General features: G+C 40.5%; 1 protein-coding gene across 13 annotated transcripts in view; it reads left to right on the top strand.

Annotated features, from left to right (window-relative positions):
• dst (dystonin) overlaps positions 1-18,342 on the top strand; it is a 255,373-nt gene that overhangs the window by 168,691 nt on the left and 68,340 nt on the right. For all 13 annotated transcript variants that reach the window (XM_057848283.1, XM_057848279.1, XM_057848273.1 and 10 more), the window contains 4 exons: positions 120-1,588; positions 15,062-15,223; positions 15,374-15,544; positions 15,803-15,969. In XM_057848283.1, coding sequence (XP_057704266.1) covers positions 120-1,588; positions 15,062-15,223; positions 15,374-15,544; positions 15,803-15,969 — 1,969 coding nt within the window. The remainder of the gene's footprint in view (positions 1-119; positions 1,589-15,061; positions 15,224-15,373; positions 15,545-15,802; positions 15,970-18,342) is intronic.

The raw sequence follows: 18,342 nt of genomic DNA, 5'->3' as shown, positions 1-18,342 counted from the left end.
TTTGTCTCAAATTGTTTTAAATTTCCTCTCTCTTGTGCTCACGTTTTTTTCTTAAGGGGATCTTGATCTTATTGTCATTTATTCTACATTTAACAAATGTTCTGTTTCTTCTGCTGCAGCCAAACAAATTGAGCAGCTGAACTCAACATTCGCTAGCTCTCAGCAGTTTCATCAGACCTCTAAAGATTTCCAGTCCTGGCTGGCTGAGAAGCTGCAGGATCAGTCGAAGCCTCGGCCCATCTCCGCCAAAGTGGATGTTTTGCAAAAAACTCTGAATGAGCATCGTAACCTGCAGTCGGCGCTAATCGAGCAGAACACTACTTACAGTACCATAGCAGGGGAAGGAGAGACGCTTCTTCAGAGCACTGACGGTGCAGAAAAGTTGGCACTCCAAGGTCAGCTGTCTCTCCTCTCCTCTAACTGGCAGGAGGTGAAGAAGAACACCGAAGTGCATGCTGACAAACTTAAGGCTGCTCTGCAGAGAGCTCAGAAGTTTGAGGAGCATGTTGAGAAACTCAAAACTTGGGTGAAGGACTGTGAAACCAGTGAGGGTGGAGTCAAACTCACTCTTGACCTTGTTGCTGTGGAGAATGCGGTAACTCAAGCGAAAGCCCTTCAGAAGGACGTGGATAAGCACAGAGGGATGGTGGAACAGATGAACACTGCAGCAGAGAGCCTTCTAGAGTTGGCTGATACTGACACAGAGGGAGTTAAAAAAGAGGCTGCTAGCATCTCTGAAAGAGTGGACTGTGTTTTGGAAGGTCTTCAGAATAAAAAAGAATCCCTGGAGAAAATCTCTTATGCAATTAAAGAATTTAATGAAGGCTCCAAAGAGGCCAAGACTCATCTAGAAGGAGCTAAGACACTTCTAGATTCTTATGATTCACAGGGAGTTCATGCATACAGCAATAAGAACTTGACCAACATGAAAGCCCAACAAAAGAGCCTGGAAGGAGTGCAAAACCAACTAGAACACCTTACGAGTTTAGCAAAGACTCTTGTAGTCGATCTGCCAGATGTTGATGGAGTGACAGACCTCTTACTGCAAGTCGACAGCATAGAAAAGGAATACAGCGTCCTTAATAAGAGGCTAGAGGAGAAATGCCAGAACCTGGAAGGTAAATTGCAGGGCATCGGGCAGTTCCAAAATAGTATCCGTGAGATGTTCACCCGCTTCACAGACCTGGATGATGAGTTGGACAGTATGGCTCCTGTGGATCTGGACTTGGTTGTTCTGAAGAAGCAACAGGAGAACATTGACAGCTTTGTAGCACAACTGCAAGAGCTGATGGTAAACACAGCCAATGCAAAGGATGGATGTAAGAGGATGCTTGAGACAGACTCGTCACCTGACCTCTTGGGCCTGAAGAGAGACCTGGATGCGCTGAGCAAGCAGTGTGGCAAGCTGATGGACCGGGCCAAAGGCAGGGAGGGGCAGGTACAGAGTACACTCATCAAGCTTGAGGAGCTTTGTGGAAAACTACATCGCTTGGAGGATCAGCTTTCCAGAGCCGTGGACAAAGACGCGTCACAAGGAGCGGTCGGCATGGAGACGGACATCATCAATCAACAGCTGGAAGCCTTTAAGGTATGTGCCCCAACAATCTTTTGTATTTAGCAATCACAACTGCATTTTAACATGTATTTGGAAAATTTGAGCAACAAACCTTCTTCTATATTAAATCCAGATTTGGGTATAGAATGCACTCACTGGTCAAAATATTACACTGCAATTTGTTAATGTCTTAACTATAATATTTTTCTTGAATCTAGTCAAGTAATTTTCTCCATCTTCTTTTGAGTTTTAAAGACGTGTTAACAGATTGGTGTGTCATATCATTCCACTTGTTTTAAGTAAATATTACTATTTGTTCTTATTAAGCCCATGCATCCAGAAGTAGGTCATTTTTCACCTAACTCAAAAAAAAAATGCTTTCAGATAATGTTTTAAACAATATATATTCTGGAATTAAGACAATTTCTGATATTTCAAAGCCTTTTTAAGATTAATTATACTAATTTATTTCTTAAAATAAGTCTTAAGATTATTTTCAGCTGTTTTTCTTATTTCAAGAAATCTGTGTCAAATTTATTTGAAGCACTGGCAGATGATTTCACTTATTTCTAGTAAAGTTACACTCTAAACAAAGGAATTTAGTTTTAAGGAGGTGTTTTTGCAGTGTTGAAATATACTATATTATACAGTATATATATTTATATACTGTAAACTGTATATGTATACATATACTAATCAATTGTTTTATTATATATATACTGTATATCTCATTTATATCATAATTATTACATTTACAGTGCTTAAAAACCACTTCTAAAAATATAGTCATTATAAATATTGTAAATATATATATACTGTAGTATAGATATAGTAAATAGTTTTTTTATATAGGGAAAAAGGGAAACAACATGTCTAATATGTGTCACTTTCCAATGTTGTTAAATCTGAATAAATACAGTGAACGCACAAATTTTTTAGAAAATGTAAATAAGCTCCGCCTCTACGTCGTGGATTTGTTCGCGGGAGGGTCCCCATTAACCGCGAAAAACAAGGAATTACTTGAGTTGAATGGTGTATAGTTCCTTCATAGTTCCTATTATGAAATTAAATGGATTATATCTCTTGTTTTCCGTGGTCAATCAGTGCCAAATAAAAACTGGGAGGGAGGTTAAAATCTGTGCAATTGAGTCATGTTGAGGACAGCGCTGTATGACAAATAATAATTTTTACGGTGCTTTATAGACAAAACGCAAGCTTGAGTCTGATTGTTATGATGGAGTCATGTGATTATTGTTGCAACTTCTTATTGGTGAAACTGGTAATGCTACTGTTGGCGTCGCTGGCAAAAAAACGCAAAGTCAAATCATATATGTCGAATAAAGAGGAAACATTTAACGACTAGTGTAGCCCAAAGTAGCAGAGTAAGAGTAGAGGTTCTTCTTCACGAATCTACTCAAGTAAGAGTAAAAATAATTGCTTTGTTAAACTACTCATAGAAGTACATTGTTCTCAAAAAGTTACTCAAGCACATGAAATGGAGTAAATGTTACTCGTTACCACCCACCTCTGGTACTGTGTTTGTTTTACCCAAAGAAAGCTGGCACCAGCTCCGAGCAACAATCAATGCAATTACTACAGAAAGTATAAAGATGGATGGCTTGATAGATTGAAGTATTATCCTTATTTTTTGAATACGTTGTAATCCAATAATATAATAGTAGTAAAATTTAAATCTTACTCAATATATATATTTCTCTCTTTTTGATTAAAAACCAAGCAAATCACAGTTTCATCATACTACTTTGCAGTTTCATAGTAGTGCTAAAATATGCAGATCACTTCCACAACATTGACTCACAGTGGAACACGTGACCAACAGGCTTCATTTGAAACCTCTCAGTACAAAAGCAACAACTCTCTGGGGACTGCATGCTCGTCAAAGGCATCTGGTGTTAACAAAGAGAATGTTGATTGAATTGGTAGGTAGATTTTGAGACAAGGCGAGAGTCTAGTCTGACTGTAGTAGATTTACTCTTTCGGTGCCATTGAAAGTGGTGGATGAAGTACCCACTTTTTTTTTTACAAAAAAAAAAACATGTATGAGGACTGTAAGACAGTGGTGAGGTGTGCTGTTGGTGTGACAGAGGAGTTCAAAGTGGAGGTGGGACTACATCAGGGATCAGCTCTGAGCCCCTTCTTGTTCGCTATGGTAATGGACAGGATGACAGACGGGAATTTCCATGGACTATGATGTTTGCAGATAACATTGTGATCTGTAGTGAGAGTAGGGAAGAGGCAAAGTAGAAACTAGAGATGTGAAGGTTTGCTCTGGAAAGGTGGGGAATGAAAGTTCGTCGTAGCAAGACGGAGCATCTCTGTGTAAATGAGAGGGAAGAGTGGAAGAGTGAAGCTACAGGGAGAAGAGACCAAGAAAGTGGAGGAGTTTAAGTATTTAGGCTCAACAGTACAGAGCAATGGAGAGTGTGGAAAAGTAGTGAAGAAGTGTGTGCAGTCAGGCTGGAACGGGTGGAGAAAAGTGTCAGGTGTGATGTGTGATTGAAGCGTTTCAGCTAAAATGAAAAGAAACGTTTATAAAACTGTGTTGTGACCAGCGATGTTGTATGGTCTGGAGACAGCGCCACTGAGGAAAAGACAGGAAACAGAGCTGGTGGTGGTAGAGATTAAGATGATGAGTTTCTCTTTGGGAGTGACCAGGATGGATAGGATCAGGAATGAGTATATCAGAGGGACAGCGCATGTTAGAGGATTTGGAGATAAAGTCAGAGTGGACAGACTGAGATGGTTTGGGCATGAGTTAATGAGCTGCTGTCAATATGAGATGATTGATGAATGTAAGTAAGAAAGTATGGAGTTGGTCTCCTTTTTGCCACCAGTGCTTCTTCTCCTTTGGGAAGATGGACATTTGTGAGGTAACGGGTTAAACTTAACTGGTGTTGCGACTTAAAAAAGGGCCTGATGGCTTATCAACTGTTATACTATACCAAACTCATGCTGGGTTACATGAATGGAAATCAACTTGGCTATCTCAAAGACTGTCAAAGCTTTTTGTATGTGAGTAATTGATGGGTTTAACTTGGACATGTCATCCCTGTAATCACTGTCATGCAGTATATCTGTGATGCTATCTTTAGAGTCTGTTCTTAATTCTTCCCCTTGACTGGATATCATCAAAAATGACAGCTATGGCAGTTATTAACAAGGTTTTGACACAAATATTTTAAAAGCCTATAAATTCCTATGGAGTAGTCCAAAAGAGGATTAGCCTACATTTAGAACTGTAATATGATAAACACTGAGGATCTTTTCAGGTATTAAATAGCATTACACTGAAACAATGTAAACAGATGTGTTTTGGTCAATTGACACAGATGTGTCAGTTCAAAGATGTAGGTCAAAGGAGTGTTTTTCTTCTTTTTGAGGGAAGAGGAGGGGGGCAAAAAGGGAATGCTGAAGTGTCACAGTCAAACCTTGGTTTAAGTTGCAGCGATGAGGGAGTCTTTCTGTAAGAGGTGATGTTTTCCACCCGTCTTTGTCCTGGGATCAGAGGGGAATTAGTGGGAAACCCCCATCCTATTCTTTTGTGTCAAAGTATTGTCAAAAGCAGTCAAGCAGACTTTTTACATGTTTGGCTGCTATGGATTTATTGCTTTAAAAAAAAAAAAAAAAAAAAAAAAACATGATCCACTGGCATCATACTCTGATTTTATTCTGTGGATAAGGTTCGTGTTACTGACTTTACTGAGAGAAGACTAAACAGAGAGGCACCGCTCTTGGGTCCTCTCTTTCATGGGCTCTTACCATTTTAGGTCAGGTTTTACAAGAGATATGCCTGACGTAAGCTCAGGAAGCTTGCCAGTGGAAGGTGCATACTGTATGAACTGTATCTGTATGTATTGTATGGGGTGATTGGCTGTTTCGTGACTAAACAGCGCTGGGGGTTATAGCGTGGGTGACTCGTGCTCTTCAGACATTACATCAGTGTCTGTTTTCATTCAAAACGGGATTTCTATCTTCTGAGTCAGTGCAGCTAATCCATTTGAGTTCATGGTAGAAGAAAATGTTTATTACCACCACATTGTAATGTCACATTAAAGGAGAAATGTAGAATGATTCATAGATAGGTGGTGTTGTATCAGGATGGTACATGAAATTACAGTCCACTGAGGTTTTTACACTTTATGTTGTGATGCCACAACTGAGCTGCTATTCTCCAATTTCAAACCACTGAGCCACCACTATAACTTTGAAACTTACTTTAGTAAAATTTTACGTGTTTGTGCTTTGAGGCTGAAGTAAAAAAACAAACAAACAGGAAAACAATGCCTTTCTTTCTCTCTCTCCCTTTTTTGTTTGAAATACAGTATGACATTGTTTCTAATTTTTTGTTCAATCTAATTTAAAACTTGAGACATACATTATATATATGTATGTATAAAGTTGGCCTGAACAATATTGTAAAAAACTAAACTGCAAAAGCTTATATACAACTTAATTAAATATGATAAGTGAACCAAACTCAATTTTTATTAACCTGTTTTGAGCCTGTTAATTTTTAATAAGTAAGTAACTAAGTAAGTAAGTAAGTAAGTAATTTGGGTCTGGAAAACATGCCTAACTTGATGTATCTTGGTTAAGTCAAATTAGAAAAAATAATTTTTTGTACCCAGTGTTCTTTAAGCGTTTTTTCAGAGACGCGCAGATCTGCCTTGTCTATTTCGTGCTTTTCTGAAACCAAAACATTCCTGTACATGTCCACGGTGAACAGCGCCTTAAACCAGAGCTTTCTTCAACACCTTCACTTGCTTTACTTACTTAACATTGATTTGGTAAGTAAATATTTTATTCTTTCATAAACTGACGCGTTGCCTTGTTATATATGGCAACGCGACAGTTTATAAAATAATAAAACATTGTACTGACTGTTATTTACAGTGGTTTGAAAAAGTAGCTGAACCTTTTGGAATTTCTCACATTTCTGCATAAAATCACCATCAAATGTGATCTGATCGTTGTCAAAATCAAACAGATGAAAAACAGTGTCTGCTTTGACTAAAACCACCCAAACATTTATAGGTTTTCATATTTCAATGAGGATAGTATGCAATCAATGACAGAAGGGGGAAAAATAAGTAAGTGAAACATCACATTTGATATTTCTTGCCCCCACCCCCCTTTGGCAGCAATAACTTCAACAAGACGCTTCCTGTAGCTGCAGATGAGTCTCGCGCATCGATCAGGACTAATCTTCGCCCATCTCTACAAAACTGCTGTAGTTCAATCAGATTTCTGGGATGTCTGGAATGAATCGCTGTCTTTAGGTCAAGCCATAGCATCTCAATGGGATTCAATTCTGGACTTTGACTTGGCCACTCCAGAACATTTATTTTGTTGTTCTGAAACCATTCTAAAGTTGATTTACTTTGTGTTTTAGATCATTGTCTTGTTGCAGCATCCATCGTCATTTTGGCTTCAACTGTCTGACAGTTTTTCCTGCAAAACATCCTGATAAAGTTTGAATTCATTTTTCCATTAATGACTGCAAGTTCTGAGGTAGCAAAACAGCCCCAAATCATGATGCCCCCTCCAGCATGCTTTACAGTGGGGATGACGTGTTGATGTTGGTGAGCTGTTCCATTTTTTTCCTCCACACATGCTTCCGAGGTGTTGTGTGTTACTCCCAAACAATTCAACTTTGATTTCATCAGTCCACAAACTATTTTGCTAAAACCTCTGTGGCGTGTCCAAGTGCCTTTTCGTAAACATTAAACAACAAAGTTTTTTTTTTTTTTTTTTTTAAACAGCAGGGGCTTCCTCTGTGGAGTTCTTCCATGAACACTGTTCTTGGCCATAGTTTTACATATACTAGTTGATGTGTGCACAGAGATATTGGACTGTGCCAGTGATTTTTGTAAGTATTTAGCGGACACTCTAGGGTTCTTTTTTACTTCTCTGAGTATTCTGCGCTGAACTCTTGGCGTCATCTCTGGTGGACGGCCACTCCCTGGGAAAGAAGCAACAATGCCAAACTCTCTCCATTTGTTGACAACTTTTCTGACTGTCGATTGATCAACATCCAGACTTTTAGAGATGGTTTTGTATCCTTTCCCAGCTTTATACAAATCAACAATCCTTGATCGCAGGTCTTCAGACGGCCCTTTTGACTGAGCCATGATGCATAACAGACAATGCTTCTCATCAAGACAATTCTTACCAGGTGTGTGTTTTATAGTGGGCAGGGCAGCTTTAAACCACTCATCAGTGATTGGGCACAGACCTGACTTAAATTGTTTGGTAAACATTGGTTTCAATTGCTCTTTAAGTCTCCTTAGGCAGAGGGTTCACCGACTTATTTTTCCCCCTTCTCTCATTGTTTGCATGCGATCTTCATTAAAATATGAAAACCTATAAATGTTTGGGTGGTTTTAGTTAAAGCAGACAGTTTTTTCATCTGTGTGATCTTGACAAATAGCAGATCACATTTGATGGTGATTTTATGCAGAAATGTGAAAAAATCCAAAAGGTTCAGATAATTTATCATACCACTATACCTGTTTTGCTGCAATGCATGATGGGTTGTTTTGGCAACCACAACTGAGAGTAGTGATTGCTGTTGTTATGTCATGGGTGTTCTGTTCAATAAGAGGCGTTATTTCTTGGGGTCGTGCGGTGTATGGGGAACAAGAACAACAAGTGTTAAAACTAAAGCCAGTCTCTGTCATTCTTCTTCATGTTGCTCGCTACAATATTTACTTACTAAATTGCTGTGAAGTTAGTGAAGGTGTTGAAAAGAGTTCTGGTTATACGGTTAAGGTTATACTACTAATTGTTCATTTCACACCAAGCATTAACAAATCATTCATCAGTTTGTCAAGAGCCAATGTCTCTTCTGTTTTAAATGCATTGTTGAACATTTTAAAATAGTTTAATTCCCCTGAATTAACCCCTTGAGTGTTTATGTTGTAGAATTATTTCATGTGAAAAAAAAAATCACCTGCATATAATGAATGAGCAGCACTAAAGCTAATCAAGTACTGTAAGCTCATAATAAATATGTTAATGTAATCTAATTCATTCATGTTATTGTGAGTACTGCAAACACAAAATAAACAATTTACTAAAATCCAGTTATAAAAGTTAATTGGAGATATTTAAACTAGAAGAATTTTCACCAGACAACTTGAACAGCTCTGGATAGGGCTGAACGATATAGGAAAAAATTAACATTGCGATTTATATAGCTAAAGCTCCACACTTACTTTTTGCACTGGTGCGCCGAACTTTTTTCTTAAGTCGCGCCAGCACAAAATGTAGGCGCAACCACATTTTTTATTGCGTCACCTCTAATGCCAATTCATTCATTCATTCATCTTCTGAAACCTTATCCTCACGAGTGTCACGGGGGTGCTGGAGCCTATCAACGCTAACTCCAGGCAGAAGGCGGGGTACACCCTCAACTGTTTGCCAGCCAGTCTCAGGGCGCATAAGGTGCTTTTACATTAGACCTAGAGGACCAGGGTCTGGTTGGAGAGCTACCTCGCAACAACACTTGCAAATGACTTGTTGAAAAGGTTCAGCATTCGTACTGCGCCAACTGAACTATCCCAGTAGCATCACATGGACCAAAGGTGCACGCATTGATTGGAAAAATAGAAGAGGAAACGCCTCCCTCCTGGGAGGGGATGAAGTGTGCCGCGGGAAAGTGTGGTGCTGTGACGCTGGATGTAATGTAGCGTAAATTAAGTCGCCGCTCGGCCAGTGGCTGAGTCACTCCCTCCTGACTTGATGCCGAGCGAACTGGAGTATATAAAAAATGCGTAGGGGAAAGTTAAACCACGAAAAGGAACCGCATGGTACCCCAAATCACACAGGTGTGCTATCACTCTTACTTTTGTGGCTTTTTGGACTGTCAAATCGTCGCTGCTTCCAGGAGAGCGAGACTTACAAAACGGCTGCCCCGAGAGGCTCCGCCTGTCACTGTCCGTTCAGGAAAAGCATGCAAAACACAACCACCACATTAGAACTGGATTCTGTGTATCAAATGAAACTGCTTGCGCAGCACAACAACATTTGGCTATGGTTAATCTGTCATCTTGCCATTGTTGATTTTGAATAGCGTGCACACTGTACTTCTGCTTCCAAGGATGCCCTGCGTGCAGCGTCAAAGCCTGGAGCATCACAACTCCACTCCAGTTGCATTCACAAGCAAAGCAGCATGCGCTTAAAGCGGACTGAAAATGAAGCCAACTATCTGAGAAAAATAATTCTGGACCGTTTAAAACGGACCAAACAGGAGCTAGTGTGAAAGTGCCCATATAGACACACAACCATTCAGGCACACACGCACACGTACAGCAATTTGGAGTTTTCAGTCAGCATACCATGCACGTTTTTTGGGATGTGGCAGGAACCCGGAGAAAACCCACGCACACCACCTTCATAATGTGAATTATTTTTAAACAAGAATAACGTAGAAAAATGATTGTCTTTATTAAATGCTTCATTGAGTGGGTCCACTCAAATTCACTCGTGCTTTGACGCTTAGGCTGCAGAGAACAGCCTCCCACTTGCTGTTCACAATAAATAAGTTGCCACAGCACACTTCGGACTGGGCTACCACTGGTGTGTAACAAGCTTAACAATGATTAACACATTTGTATATTTGATCGTAGAGCTACCGAGTCCTCTCTGGCCAGATCAGAGCTACAAACCTGTCAATCATTGTTAACTTTAGGTACCAAACGTTAGGTGCACTGGTGACCAAGAAAAACAGTTTGGTCCCACTGCTTAGCTGGGGGTAGAGGCTGTGGCGCTGTATGAGCATTAAGGAGAAAAACAAGGTTGCGTTTTCAAAACAAAAATTAAAATATCACATGTCCTTGCGATTCGAGTATTGCACATTCTCACATCGCGATGACAATGTTCACACGACATATCGTTCAGGCCTAGTATAATGCATTTATTATTAGCTTGCTTTTGTTCCTTAGGCCATAATGGCTCTTTGTTTAGTTGAAGGATGAATATTATCGATGAAATTGATCATGCTGGTGAAAAATGTTGCGAAAAAAAAAAAATAGCACAAACTAAATGTTTGATGTTTAAACAAAAATGACCTGCATAAAAAAGGGTTCTCAGTCGATGGACTTGTTTTTTTTTTTCTTCTTCTAAATCCAGGCAGATCTCAAAGGGCAATTCATCTCTGCCATCTTCTTTTACCTAATCTCCACTCATGCATGACGAGCAGGACAAAGAAGTTGGGATTGTTTGCTCCTTTAGTTGTTCTGGCTCACTGAGAATCCTGGGGAAAAAAATCCTGTCATCAATTGCTTCTTATCCTTTTGCTGCCTTCCCGCTGTCTACCTAGGTCATAGGACAAACAAAGCCAGCCCCTTCATGCACTTGGCATGGCGGCTAGTGTTAAATTTCCTGCGACCTGTGCCTCCCTCAGCATTCGAAAGTAATTAAGAGTATCTGCAGGGTTCAGTACAACCTTCCAAATGGAAGAAAAGACACTGAAAAGTGAGAATTAATATGTGTTGAAAGCATTGTAACTGAAGTCATTTTCCCAGTTCTTTTAGTCAGAAAAAAAAAACCAAAAGATAAATGAGTGATTATGTCATGATGTAGATGATGACTTCGAAGTGAAGTCATATGGGCCATGGAGACATAAAGGGGAATTAAACACTGGGTTGGGAGGAGGTCATTGGGTCCTACATCCACCAATCAGCATGTGCCGGTGCGGCTCCGAGCACAAATGGAGTTGTGGCAGATGTTGTGTGAATAATGAACGGGGGCGGGGCAACGGAGCCTCTGCCAGGAGGGTGTCTGTCACTGTGAGCTGAGCAGGGAGAGAGAAAGGACTGGCTGTTTTGTTTATGCTTAGAGTACCAGCACACTTTGGAATAAACCACACTTTTTCCGGGGACCTGGCGAGATTCAGGCGTGGATACTTCACATTGCACATGTCGGTTTTAGGATGGAATCTGCAAAGATTTTCGGCCACGGCACCAAAAGAAATGGGATTAACTTTTGGCAATGCAAAGGGGAGAGGCTTAAACGGAACGAATGAATGGGTTCTTCATGAAACTTCAGCACCAGAATATAATTTATTTAAATTTGCTTCTTATACTAGTGTACCATAATGTATGAGATGGTATTTCTTATATTAAGAACATACGCAGTAATTGTGATCTATTTAATATTTTTGAAGTAGAAACATAATTTGCAATTTTTTTTCTAGGATTACACACACTGAAGCAAGATACACAGTAAGATTATTGTTTTTAACCCCCTTTGTAGTCAGAGGAGTGTATGTTTTGGCATGGGGAAACCGCTGAGTCGACCAGATTGCCTCAGACAAAACCCATCCTGTGTAGGAAAGGGGGAGGAGGAGGACATAAACATTGATGACTGCTATGTCCCTCAGAGGTCCATTTATGACACTGTGCGCCTCAATGAGCAGATTGACTCAAGCTCTAAAGGTAGCCTCTCATCGCATCATTTTGCGGGTACATTACCCTATACTCACCGCACTCTTGACTTCAGCAGTCTATGTGGAAATGGAGTCCTCTCCACCTCCAGTTCTTTTGAACTCCATACCCGTAAACCCGCCACGTTGGACGAACGGACTGTCTTTGATGGTCTCAAACTCAATGGGAATATTATCAGACCAACAGATACCGTGCTGCCAAAGTCACGTCCCCAGAGTGGAGAGAAGCAACCTCATTATCGACGGTCATGGCGGACTTTTGCACCTGCAAATCTTGGAGAGTATGCCAGCCGCAGTGGAATTTTGTGTTCTGGGAGTGCGGAGAGACCTGGAATGATCGTTGGAATAAGAGGGCAGAGTGTGACCAGCTCTCTGACGTCCGAAGAAGACTCAGGCCTTTACAGTCCCACTGTGGAGAGGGAACGGCATGCTCAACGCTCCCACAGGAAGGCGGGCCCGGGCACCAGGAGCCTCTCTTCCTCAGAGGCCATGCACTTGTCTGGGGATTTGAAAAGGCTTCGGTCCCTAAGCTCAGGACAAGATGAGTTCCCTTTCACACCTACACGAGATAACCATTCCCTTTACCAAAGTGGTTGCCTGATTCAAGAGCCACAACAGGTGCAATCTGACCTGGAAAACTTGAATGAAAAAGATACTGTCAATATTGGAGATTACAAGTACTCCATAGGGAGGTCTTCTACAGGGTCTGCCTTTAGGACTCTTAATGAAACCCCTGGCTGGTATTCAAAGACTTTAACAGACTATGAGGAGTTATCTACCACCGAGCTCTTGGAGTGCATGCCATCACAAGAAGACAGTGAGCTGATGGCACAGCCTGAGGATTATGGAAACTCTGTAACTCTACCCATTGATAGCCGTCAGCAAACTAAACCATACACTGTACGACGGGTGGCATCACAATGCAATATGGAAGAGTTGGAAGAGTTCCTGCAGTCAGTGGAGGACTGCCTGCCAAGAGATTTACAGGCATTCCAACACGCAGGAGAAATTGAGGCTTTACTGAATGCCATTTGTCCAGAAGTGAACCGTATGGTTTATACGACTTCACAGGTACCCCAAAATAGCTTCTGCATTGATATCAAGATCATCCTCATTAGGCAGTCTAGAGTATGTTTTACTGGATGATATGGGTCTTTAGAAGAGTTGCTGTTGGCTCAGTGCTGTACATATCTTATTACACGATGGAGGAATATAACTGCCTGGAAGTCTGTTTGTATCAAGGGCGTAGGTTTGGTCTCAACATTAGTAGGGACGATATAACAGCATAATCTGCATGTACACTTTATGCCTGGGATGGGACATTAATAAGACCGAACAGATTGGGTGAGCAGGGGTCAAAGGCTACATTTCTCCCGAATATGAACCTAAATAATTGATATGCTAAATCAGGGGTGCTCATTACGTCGATCACCATCAACCAGTCGCAATGCTAGTGTGGGTAGCTCGCGGCATCCCCCCCCAAAAATATACTGTATATAGTTTTTAAATGTACATAGTTAATTATGATTATGTTGTGTTGTGTAAGCAACATATGAGGTTATGCAGCACCCCTGTCTCTCTAAGCAGCTTCATGGTCATATTTTTCTAGTTCTATATAGTTTCTCACAGAGTTCACTACATTTCTCGCAGTGATTAACATTAACAGTAAAACACAAACAGAAGGACACGCCTCTAAGCAGCTTCCTACTCGAGTTTTGCAGGTTAGCAAGTTCACACAGTTTAATGTTATGCTAACTGTGATGCAGGTCGGACTTTCAGTAGCAAAATTAGTGGCGTCCCCCCCACCTCCACAACATTGGTGTCTTTTTAAGTTATTTGCTGTGGCTGCTGCTGGACGAAAAAAAAAATCTATTATCCCTCATGATTTTTTACATTTATTTCTTTTGGGCCTGTGTGAGTGTGAGCGTGCATGTGTTGGGTGTGGGATAAGCCATCAGCCAATTAAATGTGCGTTTGAGGGGGAAAAAATGGACCTGCATATTCAGCAAGTGAAAAAGGGGTAAACTTAAGTTTGAACATCATAAAAATAGTTCACTTAATAATCAATCTATCCTTGCATCGTATGGGTAAACAATTTAATTGATCTATATAACTGAACTCATTATATCATGCATATAAGGTTGCTTAAAAGTTGGGGGGCACAATTTGAGCATCCTGAAAAGTTGGTAGTGTTATGTCCCTACCGTCCCTATGCAAACTTACGCCCTTGGTTTATATGGTTACAGCTATCTGACTTCCACTGTAAACTTGGCTCCACTGGTAGAAGAGAATGTTAAGAGTTGTTTATTTCAGCTGAACTCTTAACACTAAACCTGCGAATGTTCTGGAAATTGTGTGTCAGGCCCTGGAAGAACTCAGTGTCAAGGCAATTTTGGAGATCGTATTCAAGCTATTATTATTTATTATATGATTGGTTTTATGATTGAGTTGAGCGAACTGGTGAGTATGGGTTTGGAAACTCGTAAAATTATGTTAGACATAATTCGGATATATGTTTCCAGAAAGAGAAATAAAACTTCTTGGGCGTTTTTGAGTTGTACATTAGCTATAATTGTTGGGGCATGCCAAGGAATTTTTTATTGTGGTGTATTTGTGGGTGAGCATTTACAGTAATTTTATTGGACATTTAACAACAGTAATTGTATTTAGTGGGGAAATTGTTAGGTTTTTCTGAGATTTCTTTCACATCAAGTAGTAATGGAGCAAATGAGCAAATGCCGACAAATGCAGAGTTGCTAGCCGAAACATATCTGTATGAACAGCATGGACATTAACTTGTGGACTCTTTGCTCCAGGGTTGCCTGTACAAAACAGGCCAATAAAAGTGTAGTTGTTTGTCTGTCTTGTCTTACTGTAGGTCTGCGTTTTCTCTAACTTTGGGCTATTTAATTAAAATATTTACCAATGTAAGTTGATTTTGGTGGTCCCATGCTATGGGGAAATTAAAAAATACTCAACCAGGTTTGTCCACCCTGATATTGCCCTCCTTTGAAGCAAATGCTTTCTTTTGATTGTAGGCGTTCCAAAAGGAAGACATCGATCCATTGCAGACACAACTCCATGACATCAACTCCCTCAGTCAAGGACTGATCCAAAACGCTGCCCGAGGCACCAACACGAAGAAGCTTGAAGATGACCTGGAGAAGATTAACACAAAGTGGAACACGCTTAATAAAAAGGTATGCACTAGTTGTCAAGCATGACAGTAGAGGACATGTTCAAAACACCAGAAATGAGTGGTAATAATGCATTTCTTTCTTGTGCTATCCAGGGGCCAAGTTTAAGCCCCATTCATAACAGAACATCTATTTTTACCTTGTCAACCGCAGATTGCTGAGCGCTCAGCCCAGCTGCATGAAGCCCTGTTACATTGTGGAAGGTTCCATGATGCTCTGGACTCTCTACTCAGCTGGTTGACCGACACAGAGGAGCTCATGGCCAATCAGAAGCCGCCTTCTGCTGAGTTCAAAGTGGTCAAGGCACAGATACAAGAGCAGAAAGTAAGTATGCATTGTGTGTGCTCAGTAACTCTTGTCGTACATAAAATGGCATTCTGCTTCTAACATTACGACTTTACAATTTATCTTCTTTAAATGACATTCATTGTAAAAGGCAATTGCAGTTTGTAAAGCTTTTAAGGGTGTAATGGAGACTTAGTATGTGCCTCTGATTGACTGTTTTCCGCCGTGAAAAAAAGGCCTGTGCTCAGAGCATTTTAATGATGCCCAATAAGTCTTCTCCTTTGTTCACTTTGACAGCTCTTACAGAGGCTGTTGGATGACCGTAAGCCCACAGTGGAGTTGATAAAAAATGAGGGGGGGAAGGTTGTGGAACTGGCAGAGTCTGAGGATAAGGAAAAGGTTGCAAAAGAGGTGCAATCCCTTGGGCAGAGGTGGGACACTCTGCTCAAGAAAGCTGAGAACAGGTTAGTGTGTGCATTGTTGTGTCAATATACTGCAGAAATATATACTCCAAGTAGGAAATTTCCTAATGCTATTACTGGGTCACAGGGGGCACTGGCAAGCGAGCAATTTTTTTTCGCGCGTGTCTATCATCAAAAGTGGGAAATAGCGCGTTCAACTATATATAATCAAACCAAAATACAGTGGTACCATGACATAAGATCGCTCTGACACACGATCTTTTTGACATCTGACGTAAAAATTAACTCGCCTTTTGTTTTCTACATCCGATTACATGCTCGAAACACGATGATTTATGGCAACGCTGCAGTGTCTTCAGTGGATTTTCTTGTGAGTGAAATCAACATGGGTCCCAAGAATGTTAGTGCAGGTGGTAAAAAAAGAAAAAGGTGACACTTACCAATGAAATCAAGAACGAAATTATAAAAAAAATATGTGGTGTGCTAGTCTGTAAACTGGCTCGACAATACGGCTGTGGAATGTCTACGATCTTGACGGTCCTCCTCCGACCTCCGTTTTTATAAATTAAGGGGACAATTATTATTGTGGTAACATCGCCAAAGAAATTGCCAGTTTCGTCAGGTTTTTAATCATTTATTTCACAACTTGTGCAACAAAACACGCTTATTGTCCGCCGCAGTTGACGCCAACAACAAAACATTAAAAAAGAAAGTATGATATCAGATGAATTAGAATTCATCTCATTCATCAATTTTCAGATAATTCACATTATGAAGGCGGCAAGATGGGACAGAAACATGTTTAAAAGTTTTTTTTAACAACACTTTTTTCTCGGTATCGTATCATGACTCTATAGTGGAAGATTCTCAAAATCAGGTGACTCGGGTGCAAAAATATGTGATCAGGACATCCCTAATGATTTGTTGTCACTCAGTCAGGCTGTAATATTAGGTATACAGGTAGTTCCCGGGTTATGACGTACCCGACTTACGTGATTTAGACTTCACAACGCCAGAGTCTCATCCGCTATTCTGTCTCCAGTCTTTTTTTTTTTTTTTAGTTGCGTAAACAGTACCTACACAGTACCTAAACGGTAACTCCTCCCCCAGCAGCGTTGCCACCGTCCCGCAGTTCCTGGTGGCGTCAGGTCCCACTCCCTTGTTCTGATAATGCTGCTGCTACTTCTACCCCGGCGCCGACTCCTCTTGAGAGTCCCGATCATTTTTTTTTGAGTTAGGACGGCCGGCTCGCGTTAAAGGGAACCTTGAACTTAAAAAATACTTTTACTAAAATATTTTATTAGAAACACATAAAGTATTGCCAATGATTTAAAAATCTTTTATATTTAGTACGTTTTGACCTATGGAGGGCGCCATGTTTTATACGCGCAATGGACGCTCGGGGTGATGACGTCGTTTGTTACTGTCACTAGACGAATACTACCGATGTTCTGCAATTCCTTCCACGCGGCGGGACGTCCAACACATGCGCATATCAGTTAAAAGCGGCAGTGTGTTTATTGAGTCTTTTATTACCTTTTCATTGCCTCAAAATACTTTTTGCATGTGTTCCCCTTTCATACTTATAAGGTTTGTGTTTTCTTGTGGTAGCTTTAAAGCAGATTGTTGATCTGTTGACCACATTAGTCACGTAGCGTATTTAAACCACCCTTATTTGATACCACTATGTTTAAGTATTTTCGTAAGGCATTTTTATGACATTCTGCCTGTATGCATCTAAACAAAACAAGCTGAAAGCACACGCTTATACTTTGGAAGTCAAATTTGCCTCTTGTAGGACGCTCACCCATGTAGCACATTTTGGCAAAACACCGGTTTTGTCATACTCTCGTCTCGTCTCATCTCATCTCGTCTTTCCTGTTGATTTTGCTTTTGCTGCTGGTTTTGTGAAATATCGACAGTGCTGTCATGCTCATTGATGTTCCTCTCTGGTTCAAATTGAAATGGTTGAACAGATGACATGTTTATGCCGCTAGAGTCATACTCTTGAAGCCCGGCATAACCCATGGACGTCACCGCCCTGCGACGTCAACAATAATGGCGACCAACTAGTTAAACTAATTTTACAAATTGTATAAAAACAAAAACATCAAGAGGGGTTTTAATATCAAATTATTTTAACTCATAGTAACGTTTATCTTATAAGAACTACAAGTCTTTCTATCTGTGGATCCCTTTAAGAGTGGCGACGCTGGGTACCTGAATGGCAAGGAACCCCCCCCGCCCCCACACTCTTGACTCCTTACTCTCTTCACAACGCCCTTTTCTCTCAGCAAGGCGACTCACTCGCGAGTAAAGCCCAAATGTTTTTTTTTTTTTTTTTTTTTAATGCCTTAATAGTCATTCAATATAGCTACATTTAACACAACTTACCTCCAAAGTCTTATTTTTTAC

The sequence above is a fragment of the Corythoichthys intestinalis genome, chromosome 10 (assembly GCF_030265065.1).
Source record: "Corythoichthys intestinalis isolate RoL2023-P3 chromosome 10, ASM3026506v1, whole genome shotgun sequence".
Classification (NCBI taxonomy): domain Eukaryota; kingdom Metazoa; phylum Chordata; class Actinopteri; order Syngnathiformes; family Syngnathidae; genus Corythoichthys; species Corythoichthys intestinalis.
This window is presented reverse-complemented; position numbering and strand designations above follow the sequence as displayed.